Source organism: Columba livia, chromosome 3 (assembly GCF_036013475.1).
Source record: "Columba livia isolate bColLiv1 breed racing homer chromosome 3, bColLiv1.pat.W.v2, whole genome shotgun sequence".
In the NCBI taxonomy this organism is placed as follows: domain Eukaryota; kingdom Metazoa; phylum Chordata; class Aves; order Columbiformes; family Columbidae; genus Columba; species Columba livia.
This window is the reverse complement of record NC_088604.1, coordinates 96,572,263-96,589,767: the sequence shown is the minus strand read 5'-3', so window position 1 is coordinate 96,589,767 and position 17,505 is coordinate 96,572,263. Positions and strand designations below refer to the sequence as shown.

The 17,505-nt window shown below is 40.0% G+C and overlaps 1 protein-coding gene across 2 annotated transcripts in view; it reads left to right on the top strand.

The window, feature by feature from the left end:
- Positions 1-17,505, top strand: part of KCNH1 (potassium voltage-gated channel subfamily H member 1) — a 187,399-nt gene that overhangs the window by 16,373 nt on the left and 153,521 nt on the right. For both annotated transcript variants that reach the window (XR_010471603.1, XM_065058372.1), the window contains exons 4-5: positions 7,645-7,773; positions 16,791-16,909. Coding sequence is in view for 1 of the 2 variants with exons in the window: in XM_065058372.1 (XP_064914444.1) it covers positions 7,645-7,773; positions 16,791-16,909 (248 nt within the window). In the remaining variant the exon portion in view is untranslated. The remainder of the gene's footprint in view (positions 1-7,644; positions 7,774-16,790; positions 16,910-17,505) is intronic.

Genomic DNA, 17,505 nt, shown 5'->3' with positions numbered 1-17,505 from the left:
GACTGTCTTCCCTCTTTTCTGAACTTGAAGTTAGGATGTGATAGAGATTTGATGTTTCCTTGGGCTAGGCCCTTGATTACTTATGTGACGATCATTGTTGTTCTCTGGAAGAATGGTTTCCTAGAAATGCAGAGCTCCTTCAGGGTAATTGGAAGCAACTGGAGCAAGCAGGTGCACAGACACCAGATTTTTGTCATTGTTGCTCTGATGCCATCCTGTTGCATTCAGTGGGGATTCATGATCATACCTGGAAGGAGACAAAGTGAGAGCTTCCTTTAATCTGAACTGCAAAATGACAACAGACAGGTTGACAATAATTTCATGTGAGAGCTTCAGTTCCATTGTTTGATTAGATGTGAGTGTCCAATGATGCTGGAAGTATTGTTTATTTTTATATGGGAAAATCAAAACATTGCTAGATCTTACTGAAATTGGTACTAACTTACACCAAGGCAGTATACGGACTAATGTATTAGAAAATAGATTGTATCTAGTCTTAGTAAAATCTTAGCTTATTTGAACTGATGCAATTTTAAATGTCAGCTTCTTATGAGACTCTGACAGCTGTTTGTTAGATTTTTATACTTTATGCTCAGCCTCATAAATTAAAATGGCTGAGTAAATTAAATTTGGACTTCGCCTAGTTTTCCATCTATGACATAGGTCTGGATTACAAGCAGTGCAAGAGCAGGCTTCTAGATGCACTTGCTCCCATTAATTCTGAAATAAATTTTTGTAAGAATATAAATTTACTTATGTCTTCTTCTGAAGAGGTGGTGCCCATTTGAAATCTAACCTCTTTTCTGTGCAGTACTTGATCTGCTTCAATGGAAGAATATTTGAAGTAGGGTGGACTCTTCAAAGCTAAAATGCATAAAGAGTTACAAAGGGCCTTTGAGGGTCCAGTGTCTGAGTGAAGACATTCCCATTGCTTACAGTCTGCAGTAGTGCTGCAGAGAGCCGTGATACCAGTGAGGCCAGCGGAATGGCAGCATCCAAAGTGTTGGCTGTAGGTAATTCTTTTGCACACTGCAAAGTGAATCAGGTAAACAGTAGCTCTTCTCTGAGTACATATATTATGGTAAGAGTCCCAAAGGCTGGGATTCGCTTTCAATTTGTGCCCTGCTTTTCTAGGTACTTGGATGTTTAATAAATTTAATACCATGAATATTTGTGTGGAGGGGTTTTGTTTTGTTTGTTAAATACTTTTTTTTTTTTTTTTTTTAACACACACACACACACACACACACACACACACACACACACCCCCCATCCCCCCACAGTGTATTAGGAGATTCTTAGATTTCAAAGAATGACAAATAAGCCCCAAATAGTGATTTGGCAGATTCTACTTACAATTATATTTGGGATCAGTGCTTCCTACAGATGTTAAAAAACAAATAAACAACAATCCCATGCTAATTTATAGAGAGCAAAATTCACCTCAGGATGGTAGACCTGCAATTACCCACATCTAGGGAGAGTTTCTCATAACTGATATTAGTTAAAACCGTTTATATTTAAGTGTGTTATGCCTCTAGTGTCTGTACCTCTGGTACATAAATTGCTAAACCAAGTCATTGTATAGGACCAGAAGCAGGAAAGAATGAGGGTGTTGGAGTAAAGTGGCACATATCCATTGAAATTCAGCTCTATATTTGTCAAGCAGCATGCACACCTGCATCTCCTCTTCTGTGAAATCCATCTGTGTGAGTTCGCTTACCTTCAGGAAGGTCAAATCGAAGTGTTTTTGATTCATAAAACTCATAATTCCCATTGATCTCATAAACTTCAAATATGTTGCCAAGCAAGACCTGCTGTTATCTCCTGAAACATGTTCAGAGCAATGAGACTCCTCAGTAGTAGTCTATCGGTATTTTATCTGGGGTAAATGGAAAGAACATTTCAGTCCTTCCCTGTTTCTTCCCCTTCCTTATACTCACTATCTATTCTTCAAAGAGCTTAGAATCATGTAAACCATATCAACACAGATGCAGTACGAAGGCGTGTGCTGAACCTTTTTCCTACTGTGTTGTTCCAGTGTCATAGGATAACCCCAGTGTGTATGATTCCAGCTTTGGGGACTGAAATTGTTTTTTTTCTTATCTTAGCATGTAATGATTTGACCTTTAGAAGCATTAGCTGCCAGACTATAGCAGCACCAGATGTGAAAAACATGAAGGTAACAGCTTTTAAAGTGCTGGAAATGCATTGTAAGGCCTGTTATTATTGGCAGAGTGGCGAGTCGTCTACACACTGAGTTGGTTTGTTCTCCTTCAGTGCACACTTTCTGCTAGAAGGCAGAGTTTATAGGAAGACTTTTGTTCTTTGTCTTGCATGGTCAAATGTCAGAGGCTCCTCTGTGCTTCTAGTTAAAATCTGTGTGCATATAGTAGCTTACGTAACTCTTTCCTATTACTCCTCATCAGCTGGTTTGCTAATTTGATATTGGACAAACTATTAGGTCTGCGTGGGACAGAGAGAAACAATCTTATACTGAGTACCTGGACATAAGTGAAACTCCTGAAGGGGTGACTGCAATGGTCAGCTGTGCTGTTTATATAACTGAAGTCCTGCTGTCTGCGTGGCTGCATGTAGGAAATGGTGGAGACAGCACATTCTCCTGTCCTTTCCATTTCCATACTGCTTGACTGTTTACCTTCAGGGCAGTACCTGTCTGAGGACTGTTTGACTGAGATGTTATCAAGTAATGCAGAGGTTGTGCTGCTCTGAGGAAACTTGTCCCACTTAGTAAGGGCAGTGAAGACATCAGCTGAATTGTCAAAACATGTTTTTTTTCATTGTATTTATAAACTAAGTTTGTTTTACTTTGTTGAAAGAAAAATTGCTGATAGCAGTTTTATTTAAGCAATACCCTTTTTGTACTTTTGAAACACAGCTGGTAAATTGACCTCTTTGATTAGATGGGTCAAGGTATGTGGAAAGAGTGCATTTAGACAGTGATTTGATATTCATTGTAGCCTGTTTTTGTTTGACAGGATGGAAAACTGAAGGAGGGGTCATCAATATGCTCAGGGGGAGACAACCATTAATGAGGAATAAGGAATAGACCTTTAGTGTCTCATTCACTTCCATGCTATGAGAGTTTCTGGAGGACCTCAACCACAGTTAAACAGCATGTTAAATGCTGGTGTTCCTGGCAAGGGCCTGAACATACCACTGTTGAAATACACAGGACTGGAAAAGGGGAGAGAGAAGAGACAGTAATATTTGTGTTACAGGTGGGAAATGATAAAATGTGGAGACATTTATTGTGTGTTAATCTGGAGAAGATTTGGCACCTGAATCATGGCTCTTAAAATTGTCTTGCCTGTGCTCAGGCCAGTGAAGACGATTAAGAGCTGTATCTATTAATTCTGGAATTAGCTACATAACTTTAGTACCACAAGACAGGCTGCTCCTACGGGCTACTGTCAGAAGTTCATTGTAGACTTTAATTTTTTCCCAGTTCACACTGCTTCTCCACCAGCTTTGAAGTGACTCCCTTTTCTAGCAGGATTGGTCCTATGCCATTAGACAAACTCTGGATTCTTTCAGCGTTGATTCCAAATCTAAGAGAAGCCAACGTGGCTCATGAGTGTTTACTTCTTTGTTTGTGCATTGTCATTGTCATTGAACTTCACCAGTGAGTTTGCCAGGATGGAGCACAAAATATAAATGAAAGTAAATGTATTGTTGGAAACACTGGTAAACAGTCTCTGCGTGGCTGTACATCAATGCAAGCTGGGGGCATATGGGGAAATTACTCTTGTTTTACTATGAGAGCTCTGAAACATGCTGTACTTTCTCTCACTGTCTGAATAACCCGTAGGCTGAATCTGAAAATCACATTTTTCATTAATGTTTGTGCCTCTTGCCAGTAGCGATCAGCTGAGCAGGACATCCGCTTTGACACCAAGAGGATGAGGGCTGCCTGTAGGAGGTTGAAATTCTAGTTTCTGACCTGATTTATAGGTGGTTTATACTTTAAGCTTTCCTGTTTAATAGTTAAATAAACAGTTTAATGTTTAAAAAGTAAAATTCTTCTGATAATTAAAGCAGTATGGAGGAAAAAAGCTGAGCACAGCCGCAGCTTGGCTGAGCCTTTCAGTGTGTTCCCACAGTTCAGATCCCAGTTCTGCTATGAAGGAGCTCCTGGTTGCAGACCACTGTGGAAAGCCCGTGTAACCCCGCACTGTGAGGACTCACATCATGATTGTAGTTTTACATCCGCTTGTCTCCTGTTCACAGAAGAGACTGACAAGATGGTGGGGAACATGCTCCAGGGAAAAGTACTGAATAGTGTTGTGGAGGCAGATACATGGCCTGGCAGAATTTTCCATCTACTTATTTCTGCTGTTGCTGTGTTACTGTGTAGATCCAAACCTGGAAGATGATTTACACAGACCACCTGTGCCACCTTCATTTTGCATTCAGCCCTGGAATACACCCTGTTCATGGCACTCTTGACACAGTGGAAATTACAAAGGTACCCAAATAGTGACAGTTGTCAAAAACACCTACTTTTATCTATCAAGGATATCTGGCTAGCTCTTGTTGCCTGAGGGGCACATTGCTAAGATCTACACGTGGTTCTAGGTAAAACAGTGTTTTGTTTTCCTCTTTACTATCAATAATGCAGCATGGGAGTGGGAGTCAAGGGAGTCAGAAAGTGAGAACCCTGCTGGCATGGGCTCCTTGCCCTGCAGCAGCCTTCTATAGGTTATCAGAAAAAGGCCTTCCTCTTGCTGCATTCAGGACATGTTAGAAGGATCTTGCAATGACATATCATACCATAATCATGATAAGATGACAGCTTGCATCTGACAAATAGCCAGAACAAGAGGGTGAATTGCATCCTTTCTGTTTCTGTGATGTGTACAGCATCTTCAAAAGCGGGGTAATAAGTTTTTATAGCTGTGAGAGGCAGAGATGAAGCTGAATATGTAATTGAACCTCAATCCTGTGAAGGCTAATGTGAGCAGCCCATACCAGAATGGTTGTAGCTTGAAGGAGCAAAACAATATTAAGTGTTTTTAGGGGAGGGAAAAAAAATCCGTAGTCAAAAAAGCAAATGTATGTAGATGGAGATCAAAAAACAAGGCTGCAAATGGAGATCCTTTCTGATTTAAAAGTTGCACTGTCAGTGAAGGGTGTTGAAGTGGGTAAAATCAAAAGCAATTAGTCATGAAGGAATCTCCATAAAAGCAAGATACAAATTTGATCATCCTCTGAATAGCTCATATGTGAAGATGAGAAAAACAAGTAGGCAATAAGAAATGGAGACAGGCAATTTTAGGAGTTCCTGAGAAAGGGTAAAGGGTGTTACTGTCCTGAAAATTGCTGATGGCTGCTTTGCAGCAGTGTCTTCTAAGCTCATTAGCAAGTTAGTGGTGATTTTTCTGGCACAGTTACTTTGAGTCTTTTATTGCATTTAACATTATTGTTTGCTCAAAATTTATTGAAAGGAGCTGTTTAAGAATGCTAACTCTTAAAAAAAAACAAACAACATACATATATATATATATATATGTGTGTGTGTGTATATATATATATATATTTGCTTCTGAATACTTTCTGCTATGCAGGTGTGCTCCAGAAATGGCCATCAGTGATTCTGTCTGAATTTCTCTGCTTTTTGAGCAGAGGCCTCCGTGCATCATGTACCCTGCTGTTTAAGGAGGAGGCTGTACGTATGGCATGGAATCTCAGCCAGGGTTTGAAACTGCCTGTACTATGCAGGCACAGTGGGAGGCTTGGGAACTGAGCTCTTCATTTATGGAAGTCATCCATGGGTCTTGGAGATGCCCTGGCTTTCTGTGGCCAGAAAACATTGTTAAGCACAGAGGCTGGGAAACAGCCCGGTGAGGCACCAGTAGCACCATTCTCTCTTGTATTAATTAGTTGGAAAAAACCCTGCATTTGTTTGCTTTTCTGAGCAGAAAATTGTGAACTACCTGAGGCTTCCTTGTGACCCTTGGACAGTCAGGAAGCACAAGTGGGCCCTAGTTATAACTAACTATGGTATGAAATACAGCATGTAGTACTCATGTTAAAATACTGAGAAATTCAGGTGAAAGAGGGTCTGATCTCTAGCCTAGAGGAGCATCCTGTGGCCAATAAAGAAAATAAATAGTCTTCTAAGATCAACTCCTCTAAAATAGGCTTTCATGCGTGAGTGACAAAAGTTACATGTGGCGCTGTTTATTCTGGCTTTCCGAGATGGCCAAAATCCTGCTGATTTTTGCATCTCATATTGGCCCCTGGTATATAGACCCTTCTCTCAAACATAGGTCACAAGGGAGATGCAAGAGGAATGCTGCTTACAGCAAGCAAGCCTGAATTCTCTCTTTGGGTCTTGCATTTTATGCCTGCAAAAAGCAGTGGTGAGTTTGTTTTATCATCACTGAGGGTATAGGGACAGTCTGAAAATCCATGCACAAGCTCCCTGCAGGCCCAGTCCTGGTGACCCTGGAGTCTCCTGATTGCCATGTACTCACCACTGGAGAAGGAATAATCTTTTTATGAACAGTGTTAAGACTGCAGATTAAAAAATGATGCCTTCAGGGAGGCCGTGTTGTGACATAAAGGAGCCAACTGCTTTGTTCTGAGCCCTCAAATCCAGCTTATACTCAAATATTACCAACATTGGTGTGGACTCAAATATCACTAGCGTTGGTGTGGTGACTCCTGTGAAACGAGCAGTAGACACTGTCTTGTTACATGGAACTTGATTGCTATCAGTAGGGTCTTTTTAGCAGAACTACCAGAGACTACCAGGGCTGACTGACAGTTTCTCTCAAGAGGATTTGTGTGGATAGATGTCCAGGAAAATTTGCAGCAGCATCTGATGGGTCATTATCTGGGATCGTATTTTTCTGCAACGTACAGGCTGTAATCTCTCAAACAGTTTTGATTAGTAGTTCATCTACTGCAGTAATTGGAAAAGTACAGTTCTATGCAGTACAGCTTACTCCTACCCAGAGACCATGGGCTGATCATGCTGGCCTGTTCTTTCCTGAATTCAGTGGGGTCTTGCTTCGCACTAGAGAAGTTTTGAGCAGCCTCAGGACAAGGCAGTGCAGTTTGCAAAGGATTTTCCTTTCATAGGATGATTAGGAGGCTAGACCAGAACTCCCAGAGCTTGTCTCTTGAAGATGGGCATAGGCTGATGTAGTTGTCAGAGGATGGTGCTCCCTGTTTGCAGAGAAATATAAGGTCAGCTAAAACTGGTCATGTTTTTGGGTTGACACCTGTATTATGGTTGTGGTCTAGGCACAGTTGGCCTTTTCTCAAGTCCTGCACAGAACCAGCAAGACTCTCTTGTGTGCACCCTTTGCACATACGTGGGACTCTTCTTTCAGGAGATTACAAGGCACTTCATAAGTTCAAGTATTTATTGTGTAGAGGAAGCCCAGAAATAGTGAGTGATTCCTGAAGATTAAAAAACTAATCAGACGCAGAACAGAGAACTTAACTAACAATCTTGTCAGCTGCTTTGTCAATTTTCCTAATAGGTGTTTGCAAACAACCCAGCACCAAAGTAACATTTGCAGATGGCTGATTTTGAAGTGTAAACATCTAACCTAGCACATTTACTGTTCTGCCTACCATTGACCAACTTTTTGATATGTTTGTTTCCAGGAACGCCTGTCTGGTTCTTTGTGAAAATAGCTCCGATTCGAAATGAGCAGGATAAAGTGGTTTTATTTCTTTGCACTTTCAATGACATAACGGCTTTCAAGCAGCCCATTGAGGATGACTCATGTAAAGGTTTGTCTTTTTCACAATTATGTATTTATGCTGCTCCTGTCTGTTTGCCCTGGTCTTGGAAGAGCTGAAGTCCTTTAAATACCAAAGCCAAAGAATTAGATGTTAAAATAGCTTCTGGCTATGCCATGGGGAACTGCTTTTGCGCAATGAATGGTTGCTGATTTCTTGAGTGAATTGGCTCTGGCCTGCCCTGGAAAGGGTCATTGCCAATGAAACTCCCAAGTGCTTCAGGAAGTAGCATTTACTTAGCAAATAGGTGCTGCTCTTCCTTCAAAATTCATTATTAATCCACACTCCAGCATAGCCTTCAAGGAGTCATGAAAGTTGCTAAGCAGCCTCTTTGAAGTCAGAGGGAACCAAAGGGTCTTGGGCCCTGTACAAATTGTGCAAGACACTGTATGCAAAACCTGAGGAATTAACCCTACTCGAGTCTGGCAAAGGTCTGAGTAATTTCATTCTGCGTGGCTTGATGTTACTTACCATTATTATGGGTTTCCATATATTAAAGTTTTATACTAGTTTTCTTTAACATGTGTGAAAAGATTCCCATCATCTTTAGTTGAATCAGGTTTAAGGTGTCCTGGTGAGTGAAGTAGCATGGTTGTGTTTTGCTGTTAACCCTTTGCTGAGTTACACTGTGGAAACCTGGAAGAAACTCAGCTGTGACAGCAGCATAAATTTGCTCTCAGGTTCAGATCCTGTCAGAAACAGACCTTTTGTACCCATTTGGAGAATTACAGAGACTTGTGTCCTCTGGGGTAAAAAGAAGACGTAAGTTCTCCTGTTGTTTGCATTTTTGTAGTATTTATTAATAATATTTGTAGTATTAAATTAAACAGGAAACTTACTCTGAAGGTGAACTGATTTACGTTTATGCTTAAAATGTTATTCTTTAAAAACGTAGTTTCTCGAAGTGGAAACACCTGTTACCATGAAAAAGGAAGTACAACCTTGACAAACATACTCTCTTCCAGGCTTTGTGGTTTATTTACTTTTTCTCTTTTTAATGGTATTTTTTTGATTCTTCGCTACTTTAATGGAACTGAAAAAACTATCTTGTCAGAAAGGGTTGGGTCTACAGTATTTTTTCCCTACTTAGTGGTTTTCACTGTATCCTGATGAGGACTGACAGCAAAGATAAATCAGCATGATGCAGTAAAGCTGTCTCTTGTTTATTTGCTGGGAGTGAAGGCCCTTGATTCATTTAATGAGTTGATAAGCAGGACTTTCAGGCACAGCTGGTAGCTGTGTCTTTTCATTTTTACATAAGATCCTTAAAGTGATAGTGATATGTAATCTCATGAAAAAAGTTTGTCCGTCACTTTCAATACAACAAAACACTGGAGCACTTTTGTTTTCAAGGAAGTCCTTTTAATTTTTTTTGTTTTGGTTTGGTTTTTTTTGTTTGTTTGTTTTTAAATCTCCTTTGGATCTTGAAATAATACTGTTCTTACAGCAATCGTGGCAATTCTTAGCAGTTCCACATCTGAAGAAGTATAAGCACTAAACCTGCATTATAAATGTACCAACTTGCAGAGGAGTTAAGATGATAAGCAAAATACTTCATCTGGCCCATGGAAACTCACTAAGTAATTAACAAAATTTGTAGGCAGAAGAACTGGATGAATTATTTAAAGGCCCCTGTTTTACAGCTCTGTACTTATTCTGAGTGCTATGACTTTATGTACAGAAGAGTTGGTGCTCTAAATGTGTCTTCCAAATATTGCTTCTGAATCTCCCAAAATTAATGAAGTTGCACCAGTTTCATGCTGGTAAAGAGTTCTCTGTTGCTGTATACAAAAATCAAACTGATATAAATGAACCTGCACATTCTGTTCTAATCCTTAATTTATCCCTTATGCCTTTCTTCTGTAAGTTACTTGCTATAGGCTAGCTTTGGAATTTTGTTGCATGTATTTCAGGAGGTGCTATTGTATCAGTTACTTGAGGGCTGGATAAGCAATTTCTTGGAAGAGAAGAGCTGATTTGTCTAACAATTAAATAATCTTGCATACATGACCATGTCTTTAACATTAGATCTCACTGTGCGATTGTATACTATAGGGGGAAAAAGACAGTTATGGAGCGTCAGACAGTTATGGAGCATCAGACAGTTGTCTGTAGTGGGCTATTGGATTCATGGAGGGGAAAAAACATTCTTGGAAGATCTAAAACATATAAAATTGTATTAACTTTATCTGAGAATCATTTATTTTACAGACCTGAGCTTTGAAGAGGGCATATTCCTTGCACAGTGTACAGCATTACACAGGAATTTTGTAACATGCTTTTGAAGGATAGCAATTTTCATAGGAATGTTTCCACATTCTAAAACCAAGTGAACTCCCAATCTGGAAACCTAAAACTGTGAACTTAGAGATTTATCAAATAATTGAAAAAACTGAAAACTGATTGCTAAATCAATTATTTTTCCTTTTTTCACCTTCAGTCAGCTTTTATCAACTACTTTTATTTTAATGTGTTTATAGTGAAATCAGTTTCCTGTGCATATGACCACTTAATAGGTAAAAGGCTGCCTGCAAATGCAGAAATTTTAATAACTTATGTGTTATTTGCATAGTTGTAGAGTGGCATAGCATAAAGGATTTGAGTTTTACAAAATCAGTGCCTGTATGTCTATGTAGAGAATAAATTTATGTAGTACATGAACACAGTCAGTTTAAAGAGAAACTAATCTGTCAGCCTATACCTGCTTAGCTATGGTATATCTTAGTTTTCTATCACCTGCTGGCAATTTCAAGCATGATTGTTCAGCTGCAAATGATGTAGTTCCTCCTTGAGTGAAAAGTGTTGAGCTCTAATGACAGGTGTTTGAGTTGTACACAAAAACGAATAGGCGTCTTTTATCTGAAGGTGATTCAGAGACATAGAAGGTCCTAGTACCATTTTTTGTTCTTAATATTTTTTTTATTAATAATATCAGACATTGGAAGAGATGAAACAAAAAATATTTCTAACATAATGCAGAAAGTAGTCTTCTATTTGTAGTCTCTTTGTTAATTGATTCACGTAATTCAGAATATGTTTAATTTATGACTGCCATAGGAGTTAAGTAAATTTGCTTTTAAATGCAGCAGCTTTAAAAATAGTGCTTTCTAAATAAAACAACTCTAAAATAATGTGTCAGTGATGTTGATGATGTAATATTTTTAAACAGCCTTTTTACACTCTTCTTTGTATGCTTGCCCCTTTGAAAAAAGGCAGGAAAAAAAATAGATTTACTTGAACAGAAGTAGGCAAAATCAAGCTATAGCATAGCTAAATTTAGCTTGTGAAGTGATAGGTCAGCTTCTTAGCTGAATTTAGACTATATGCTATATTTAGAATTCATGCATTTTGTCTGCATATATCTTTTATGCTTTGAGATCTAACACACCAAGTATGAGAACTTTGAGAAGAGTTTATAAAGTGGAATGTGTCACTTTATGAAACCTATAATTTGTGCAAATAGAATCTGTGTCTGGGCTCTGAGTAGCTAGTAAGAAGTTTGCCTGAACAGGTTTCGCATGTGTGAGTACAATGTGAACATATTCAGATGAATCTATGCTGCTTTATAAAAGTTTGAAAATTATGCTTTGGACCCTGATTTTTGCTTTTGGTACTTTGCTTTTATACAAAAAGGTGATTAAAATCAACAACACTGACTCATATAGGAGAATGGGTGTTAGCCTCCTAGCTATTGTAACCTCCTGTGCTTTGCAGCAATCACCAGTTACCATCTCCTCTGCAGAAGCAGTTTTATTTCATTTTGCAGCTGAGCTGTCCTTTGCATCACAAGCAGGGATACACAAAAAAAATAATATTTTGATTGCTTCCTTCATCTTAATTCAGGGAAAACTCCAAGTGTTTCCTTTTTTACTTTTTGTTTCTTTTTTTTTTGTTGCTGTCTAATTATTTGTTCCCTTTTAAAAGATGTATTTATATGAGCAGAGCCAGTGTTTGAAATATTTTTATTAAGTTATACTCTACTTTCATCTAGATGAAATGTTTTCTTAAAAAAGGAAACAAATGAAAGGGAAGTGGTGAGTATATTGAAAGACTTTGGTATGCCTTCCCAGTCCAGATGGAAAAATAAGACAGTTTTAGTCCTGAAGTTTCAAAGAGAAGGAGCATTGAGACTGCAGAGAGGCATGATGGATGTAAGCAGAGATCTTTGATGTGCAAAGAAACAAAGGTGGTTTGAGTGGAGGCAAGAACTGCTGGAATCCTGATTTAGTAATACTTGCATTTGCACAGTTCTGCGTGAACAACAGACCCATGGCTTAATGAGCTTATTCCCTAGCAGGCAAAGCTTCCTTGTTCTAGCTCTAGGAATTGTGTAAGTTGTGGATCAGCAACTTGATAATCAGGGTTCTGTGACTGCTACAGTTCCTAAAGTTTGAACTTATGAGTCATCACAATCAAATTGAGGAGGGTGGTAGAAAACAAATAACTACCTACAAATAAATAATAAATGTTGTTGTGGATTGAGTATCAACAGATCATGCTCACTTCAAAATACAGAAAATGGATTTCTTCATTTTAAGAGCATTGTTAAATGAAGGTTTCTCCCTTAAAGAGGTCTTGGCAAGTTAAACATCACATCATGGAATGCAAGACAGCCGAAATCAGTGCTATTAATCTTGAAGGCTCTTCATCCTTCTGAAGCTGGAGGTGTTTCAGTGCCATCTTATTGCTTTGTCCTGGCATGAAGTTTTCTGCAGAACTGAAAAAGGAGATCAAACAATGATTAAAATAGGTTAGAACAAGGGGGGCTCAGGCAAGCACAGCCACAGGGCTGGCATCCAGCTTTGTTTTGTAGCTGAATTCCAAGCTCTGCTATGTGAACTCCTGTCTGTTTGAAGAGTATATGTGCCTATATGAGAATCACCTAGGGTTGTTAGATTGCAATTTAATTTATATTTTCTCTATTTCTAGAGGAAGAGAATAGATATAAGGATCTACCAACTGCTTGTGTTGAAAGAGAACTCCTAATGCATATCATCTGGTTCCCCTGCCCTAGCAGGGCTAATGTCAATATATTCTTACACCATTCTGAACCTAGTTTCTTGTATCGGAAAGCTCCATCTTCTTCCTGTAATCAGCTCTGTGACCAGGAGAATTTAATGTTTATGTTCTCTCCTGTGGCTTAAGTCCATTATTTGACCTGTCTTGGCTGGATAAATATCTAACTTGCTGTAGACTATGTTTGTTCTCAGACTTCTGGAGGAAAAGTTGCAATAAATTCAAGAGATACTGCTGTCTTTTCAAGGAGTATTAGAAAAGTTATAATTCAATAGGATTAGTACTGGTATTCTCATGTTCATTTTTTTTCCTATGCCACAATCTTCATGTCCGCTGTAATTATACTTTGAAGTTCCCATATATATATCTTCCTTTCACAGAAAAAAAGAAAAAGAAAAGGCAGTACAAGGAGGAGAGTGTTCTATTCTAAATATGAGATTCATACACCTGGGACATCTGCACAGGGATTTGGTGCCTGGTTTTAGGGATTTCATCCCATAATGGCATGTGTAACTGCAAGCTAAGCTCCCATGTGTTGTATCCAATACGTAGAGAGAGTTAGGGTATATACTCACAGCCATTTCCAGATCAGCGCTGGTTCAAAAAACCAAGCAAAATAGGCCTGTCTCTTGACACATTCTATTGCCTATCACAAGCAGTTATGTTTTTGTCAGATCAGTGTTTGCTGTATGTGGTGAGAGATCTAATATTCAGTTATTTTGCATGCCACTTAGGCACACACAAATGAAATTTGCAGCATTTAGGGCAGAGGAGTGAGTTAAGCTGGGCCTTTGAAAAGGAGATAGCTCTTAAGAAGAAGGGAAGGTACCTGAACGTGCTCAGCATTCCTAGACACAAACGGTGCCGCAGACTTGTCTGGCAGTGCCTTTGTGCAAGAAAGCTCAGGCAAGGTGCTTCCTTTTCCTCCTCTCTCTCCCTATGTTTATGTCTGAACAGCCCAATTCTTAGAGAACTCAATGGCAGGAAGAAAATACACCCTCAGAGTTTGTCCTCAGGTTTTGAATGAAATTTCAGGTCTTCCAGGGAAGTGCCCTACCTGTTTTCACAGAATCACAGAATGTTAGGGATTGGAAGGGACCTCGAAAGATCATCTAGTCCAATCCCTCTGCCAGAACAGGAACACCTAGATGAGGTTGCACAGGAAGGTGTCCAGGTGGGTCTCCAGAGAAGGAGACTCCACAACCTCCATGGACAGCCTGTTCCAGTGCTCTGTCACCCTCACCGTGAAGAAGTTTCTTCTCAAATTTAAATGGAACCTCCTGTGTTCCAGTTTATACCCATTACCCCTTGTCTTATCATTGGTTGTCACTGAGAAGAGCCTGGCTCCATCCTCATGACAATCACCCCTTAGATATTTATAAACATTAATGAGGTCACCCCTCAGTCTCCTCTTCTCCAAGCTAAAGAGCCCCAGCTCCCTCAGCCTTTCCTCATACGTGAGATGTTCCACTCTCCTAATCATCTTTGTGGCTGTGTGCTGGACTCTCTCCAGCAGTTCCCTGTCCTTCTTGAACTGAGTGTTTTGAGTTAGTAAAAGAGGCTGTCTCTAGTAGCTGGCGTTAAAAGCACTATGTGTCTGGTAAGGGAGGCAGATTTCGAGTTCCCATGTGAAGTTCGAAGTCTGTTGTTTTGTTTGTTTGTTTGTCGCCAGGGTTGCGTTTTGCAAACCAGCCCCCTCGGGCTGCGGCCGGCGCTGCTCGGCCTTGGCTTCAGCACCACGGCCAGCGCCGGGGCTGCCGCTCCGCCCCCTCCCACCGCTCCGCCCGCTCCCGCCGCAACCGGAGAGAACGGGGAGAACGGGGCGCTTCGTCCGTATCCTCTGGGAACAAACCCCCTCAGGCCTCGTCAGCCTGGATTTACGTCCCTGGTGGTATACTCGTGCTGACAGCCTTGTCCCATGGCCCTGTAAAACAGGAGGAACACATAGTAGTGCTGGCATTTAGGTTCCACGAAAGCAAAGGTTTAGGTTGGTGTCAATTGCTGTAGTTGTGTTGGCTTTACAAAGGCTGGTTTGATTTGAATCAGCTGAAGATTAGCTGTTATGAATGGTTTCTTCAACCTGATCCTTTCTTTTAACCTTTACTGGCTTTAGTCAGAAGGTGGTAAGTCCTTCAAGCCTTAGCCTATCAGTTGTAGTTGGATTGTGATAGGACAAAGGAGATGGCCTCAAGTTGCACCAGGGGAGGTTTAGATTGGATGTTAGGAAAAAACTCTTCACAGATAGGGTTGTGAAGCATTGGAACAGGCTGCCCAGGGAAGTGGTGGAGTCAACGTCCCTGGAGGTGTTTAAAAGGCGTTCAAATGAGGTTCTTAGGGACATGGTTTAGTGCTAGAGTTAGGTTAGGTTATGGTTGGACTTGATGATCCTGAGGGTCTCTTCCAACTAAAATGATTCTAAGATTCTATTATTTCTTCATGTACAGTAAAGAATACTCATTTATAAATGTATCTGTTTAAAAAACCCCAAACCACACCCCCTTCCATGGAAATCCATTCTGAGAAATCAGGTGCTTTGGGTCAGGTTCATAACAGATACAAACTGACCTCCCTTGAAGTTCTGTCATGTTGATTTATTTTGCTGAGAAACAGTCCTTTAGTATAGTAGGTAGTCTTACATGGGTTTATAAGGAAAGATCTGGCTTCCTGGATGGAAATAATTCAATCTACTTGTTGCTGAATACTGCCCAAAAATGTTAGCTAATTCTATTCAACTTGGCTATTAAATTACCTGTGACAAACTTGCTTTAAAACATGCTTTAAGGCATAAGAAAATATTGAATTTTATTATAGATTTTGGAGAGGTCTGATGAATTTGTACCTTTCCTTTAATAAATGCACCATTTTGCATATTCATAAAGGAAAAAATGCTAAACTCTCTTTTCAGATCTGCCCTGAAAGATCTTGTTCTACACTGGATCCATGTAACTTGTTTAATTTTTTCACGATTACCTCTCAAATTACCCAATATGTTCCTGCAAACTTCATCAAAGTGAGGTGTCAAGTAAAGATATGTTCAAAGTACTGGGTAGTATTTTAACCACCCATATTGTTGCACTTGTCATGGATCGCTTACAGGCTAAATTTCAAACTGGTCTTTAAAAACAGTCACTGCTGATAGTATTGTTTCTTTTGGCGAAAAAAACATAGTATGGAGGGACCTTTTTTCAGAACCACGTTCTCATTAAGAACTGAAACTGCAAAGTGCTTAGCATCCACAGCTGGAGTAGGAGGTGAGACTACTTAACAGTTCCCAGGTAGTGCTAACATTTTTCAAGACTGGGATTAAATGCACTGATACTTTCCTTTCAGAGTACCAAAAAAATCTAGATGTATACTGTACATGACTTTCTCTTGTGGCAAAGTACTGCTTATAAATGTTATAGTTAGAACTAGCTCTTATGACTGTTATTCAAGGTCTTCTGTTGTGAGGAGTAGTTGAAATGACTGTAAAAATATATTGAATTGAAATTCAGTGTATTACTTCTCTGCCAGAAGCTGCTAAATGTTTTATCAGAGTTTGAGAAAATCTATTTGTATATTTCCCCCTTTTGTTTAGAAATGATAGCATTAATGATTTTGTTTTGCTTTGTCTGCACTGCTTTTTATTATCTTATATACATTCTCTGCTTATGCCAGATCTATGCTTGATACATCTGAGGCCAAATTCACTGCTGTTACAGGCAACTGTAATTTTTGTTGTGTGTGATTCTAGTCTTACATCTTGATTAGGCTGGAGTGACTCCTGCCATGCTGTAAGATCCAAATCTGGCCATCAGATTTAATGTAAGATTGTTGTAAAGTGGACGTTTATCCTTACAAAAGATGCAGTTCATGTAAGAGCACTCTTGTAGAGCCATTGAGCTTTTTTGGGGGGGAGAGGGGGAGGGGTTGGGGGCGATGTATGAGAGACTTTGTGTGATACAGTTGCAGCTTATTTTGGTAATGTGTACAATCTTGCATGTTTTCTTAAGGCTGGGGAAAGTTTGCTCGCTTGACCCGTGCCCTCACAAGCAGCCGAGGCGTCCTGCAGCAGCTTGCTCCGAGCGTGCAGAAAGGAGAGAATGTTCATAAGCATTCGCGACTTGCTGAGGTAACATTTTCCTTCCCTGAGTGTCCATAAATGAATGTTTTTAGCCTCTGTGCATATGTTGTCTGTGCATGAACCAAATGCTGTCTGCCCCCTTGCCCTGGGAATCTGAAGCTTGGTGGCAGGCATGGGAGCTATGAAATGGGTCCCTTGACAGTGGAATGGAAATAGGTGTCCAGAAGACTTAATGTAACCTAAATGAAGTGTTGTGTTCCACATCTCAGCAAAGTCTTACAGTGGTGTTATTATTAAAGCAATACTTTCTTGCTTAGTTTCTGTTCTTCTGGGGATCTCAGTAGGAACTTGGACTATTCACTTGTGTAAAACTGAGGTGAGAAAAATTCGAGATAGTACGGTAGGCGCCGATTTCTTCTTTTTGGTAACCAATGACAGAACTTGAGAGAATGGCAGGCAGGTGTGCCAGAGGAGCTTTAGGTTGGGCATTAGGAGAAGGTTCTTCACCCAGAGGGTGGTGGACACTGGAACAGGCTCCCCAGGGATGTGTCATAGCCTCAAGCCTGGCAATATTCAAGGAGAGACTGGACAAACCCTCAGACACATGGTGTGAACTGTGGGGTTGTCATGTGTGGGGACAGGAG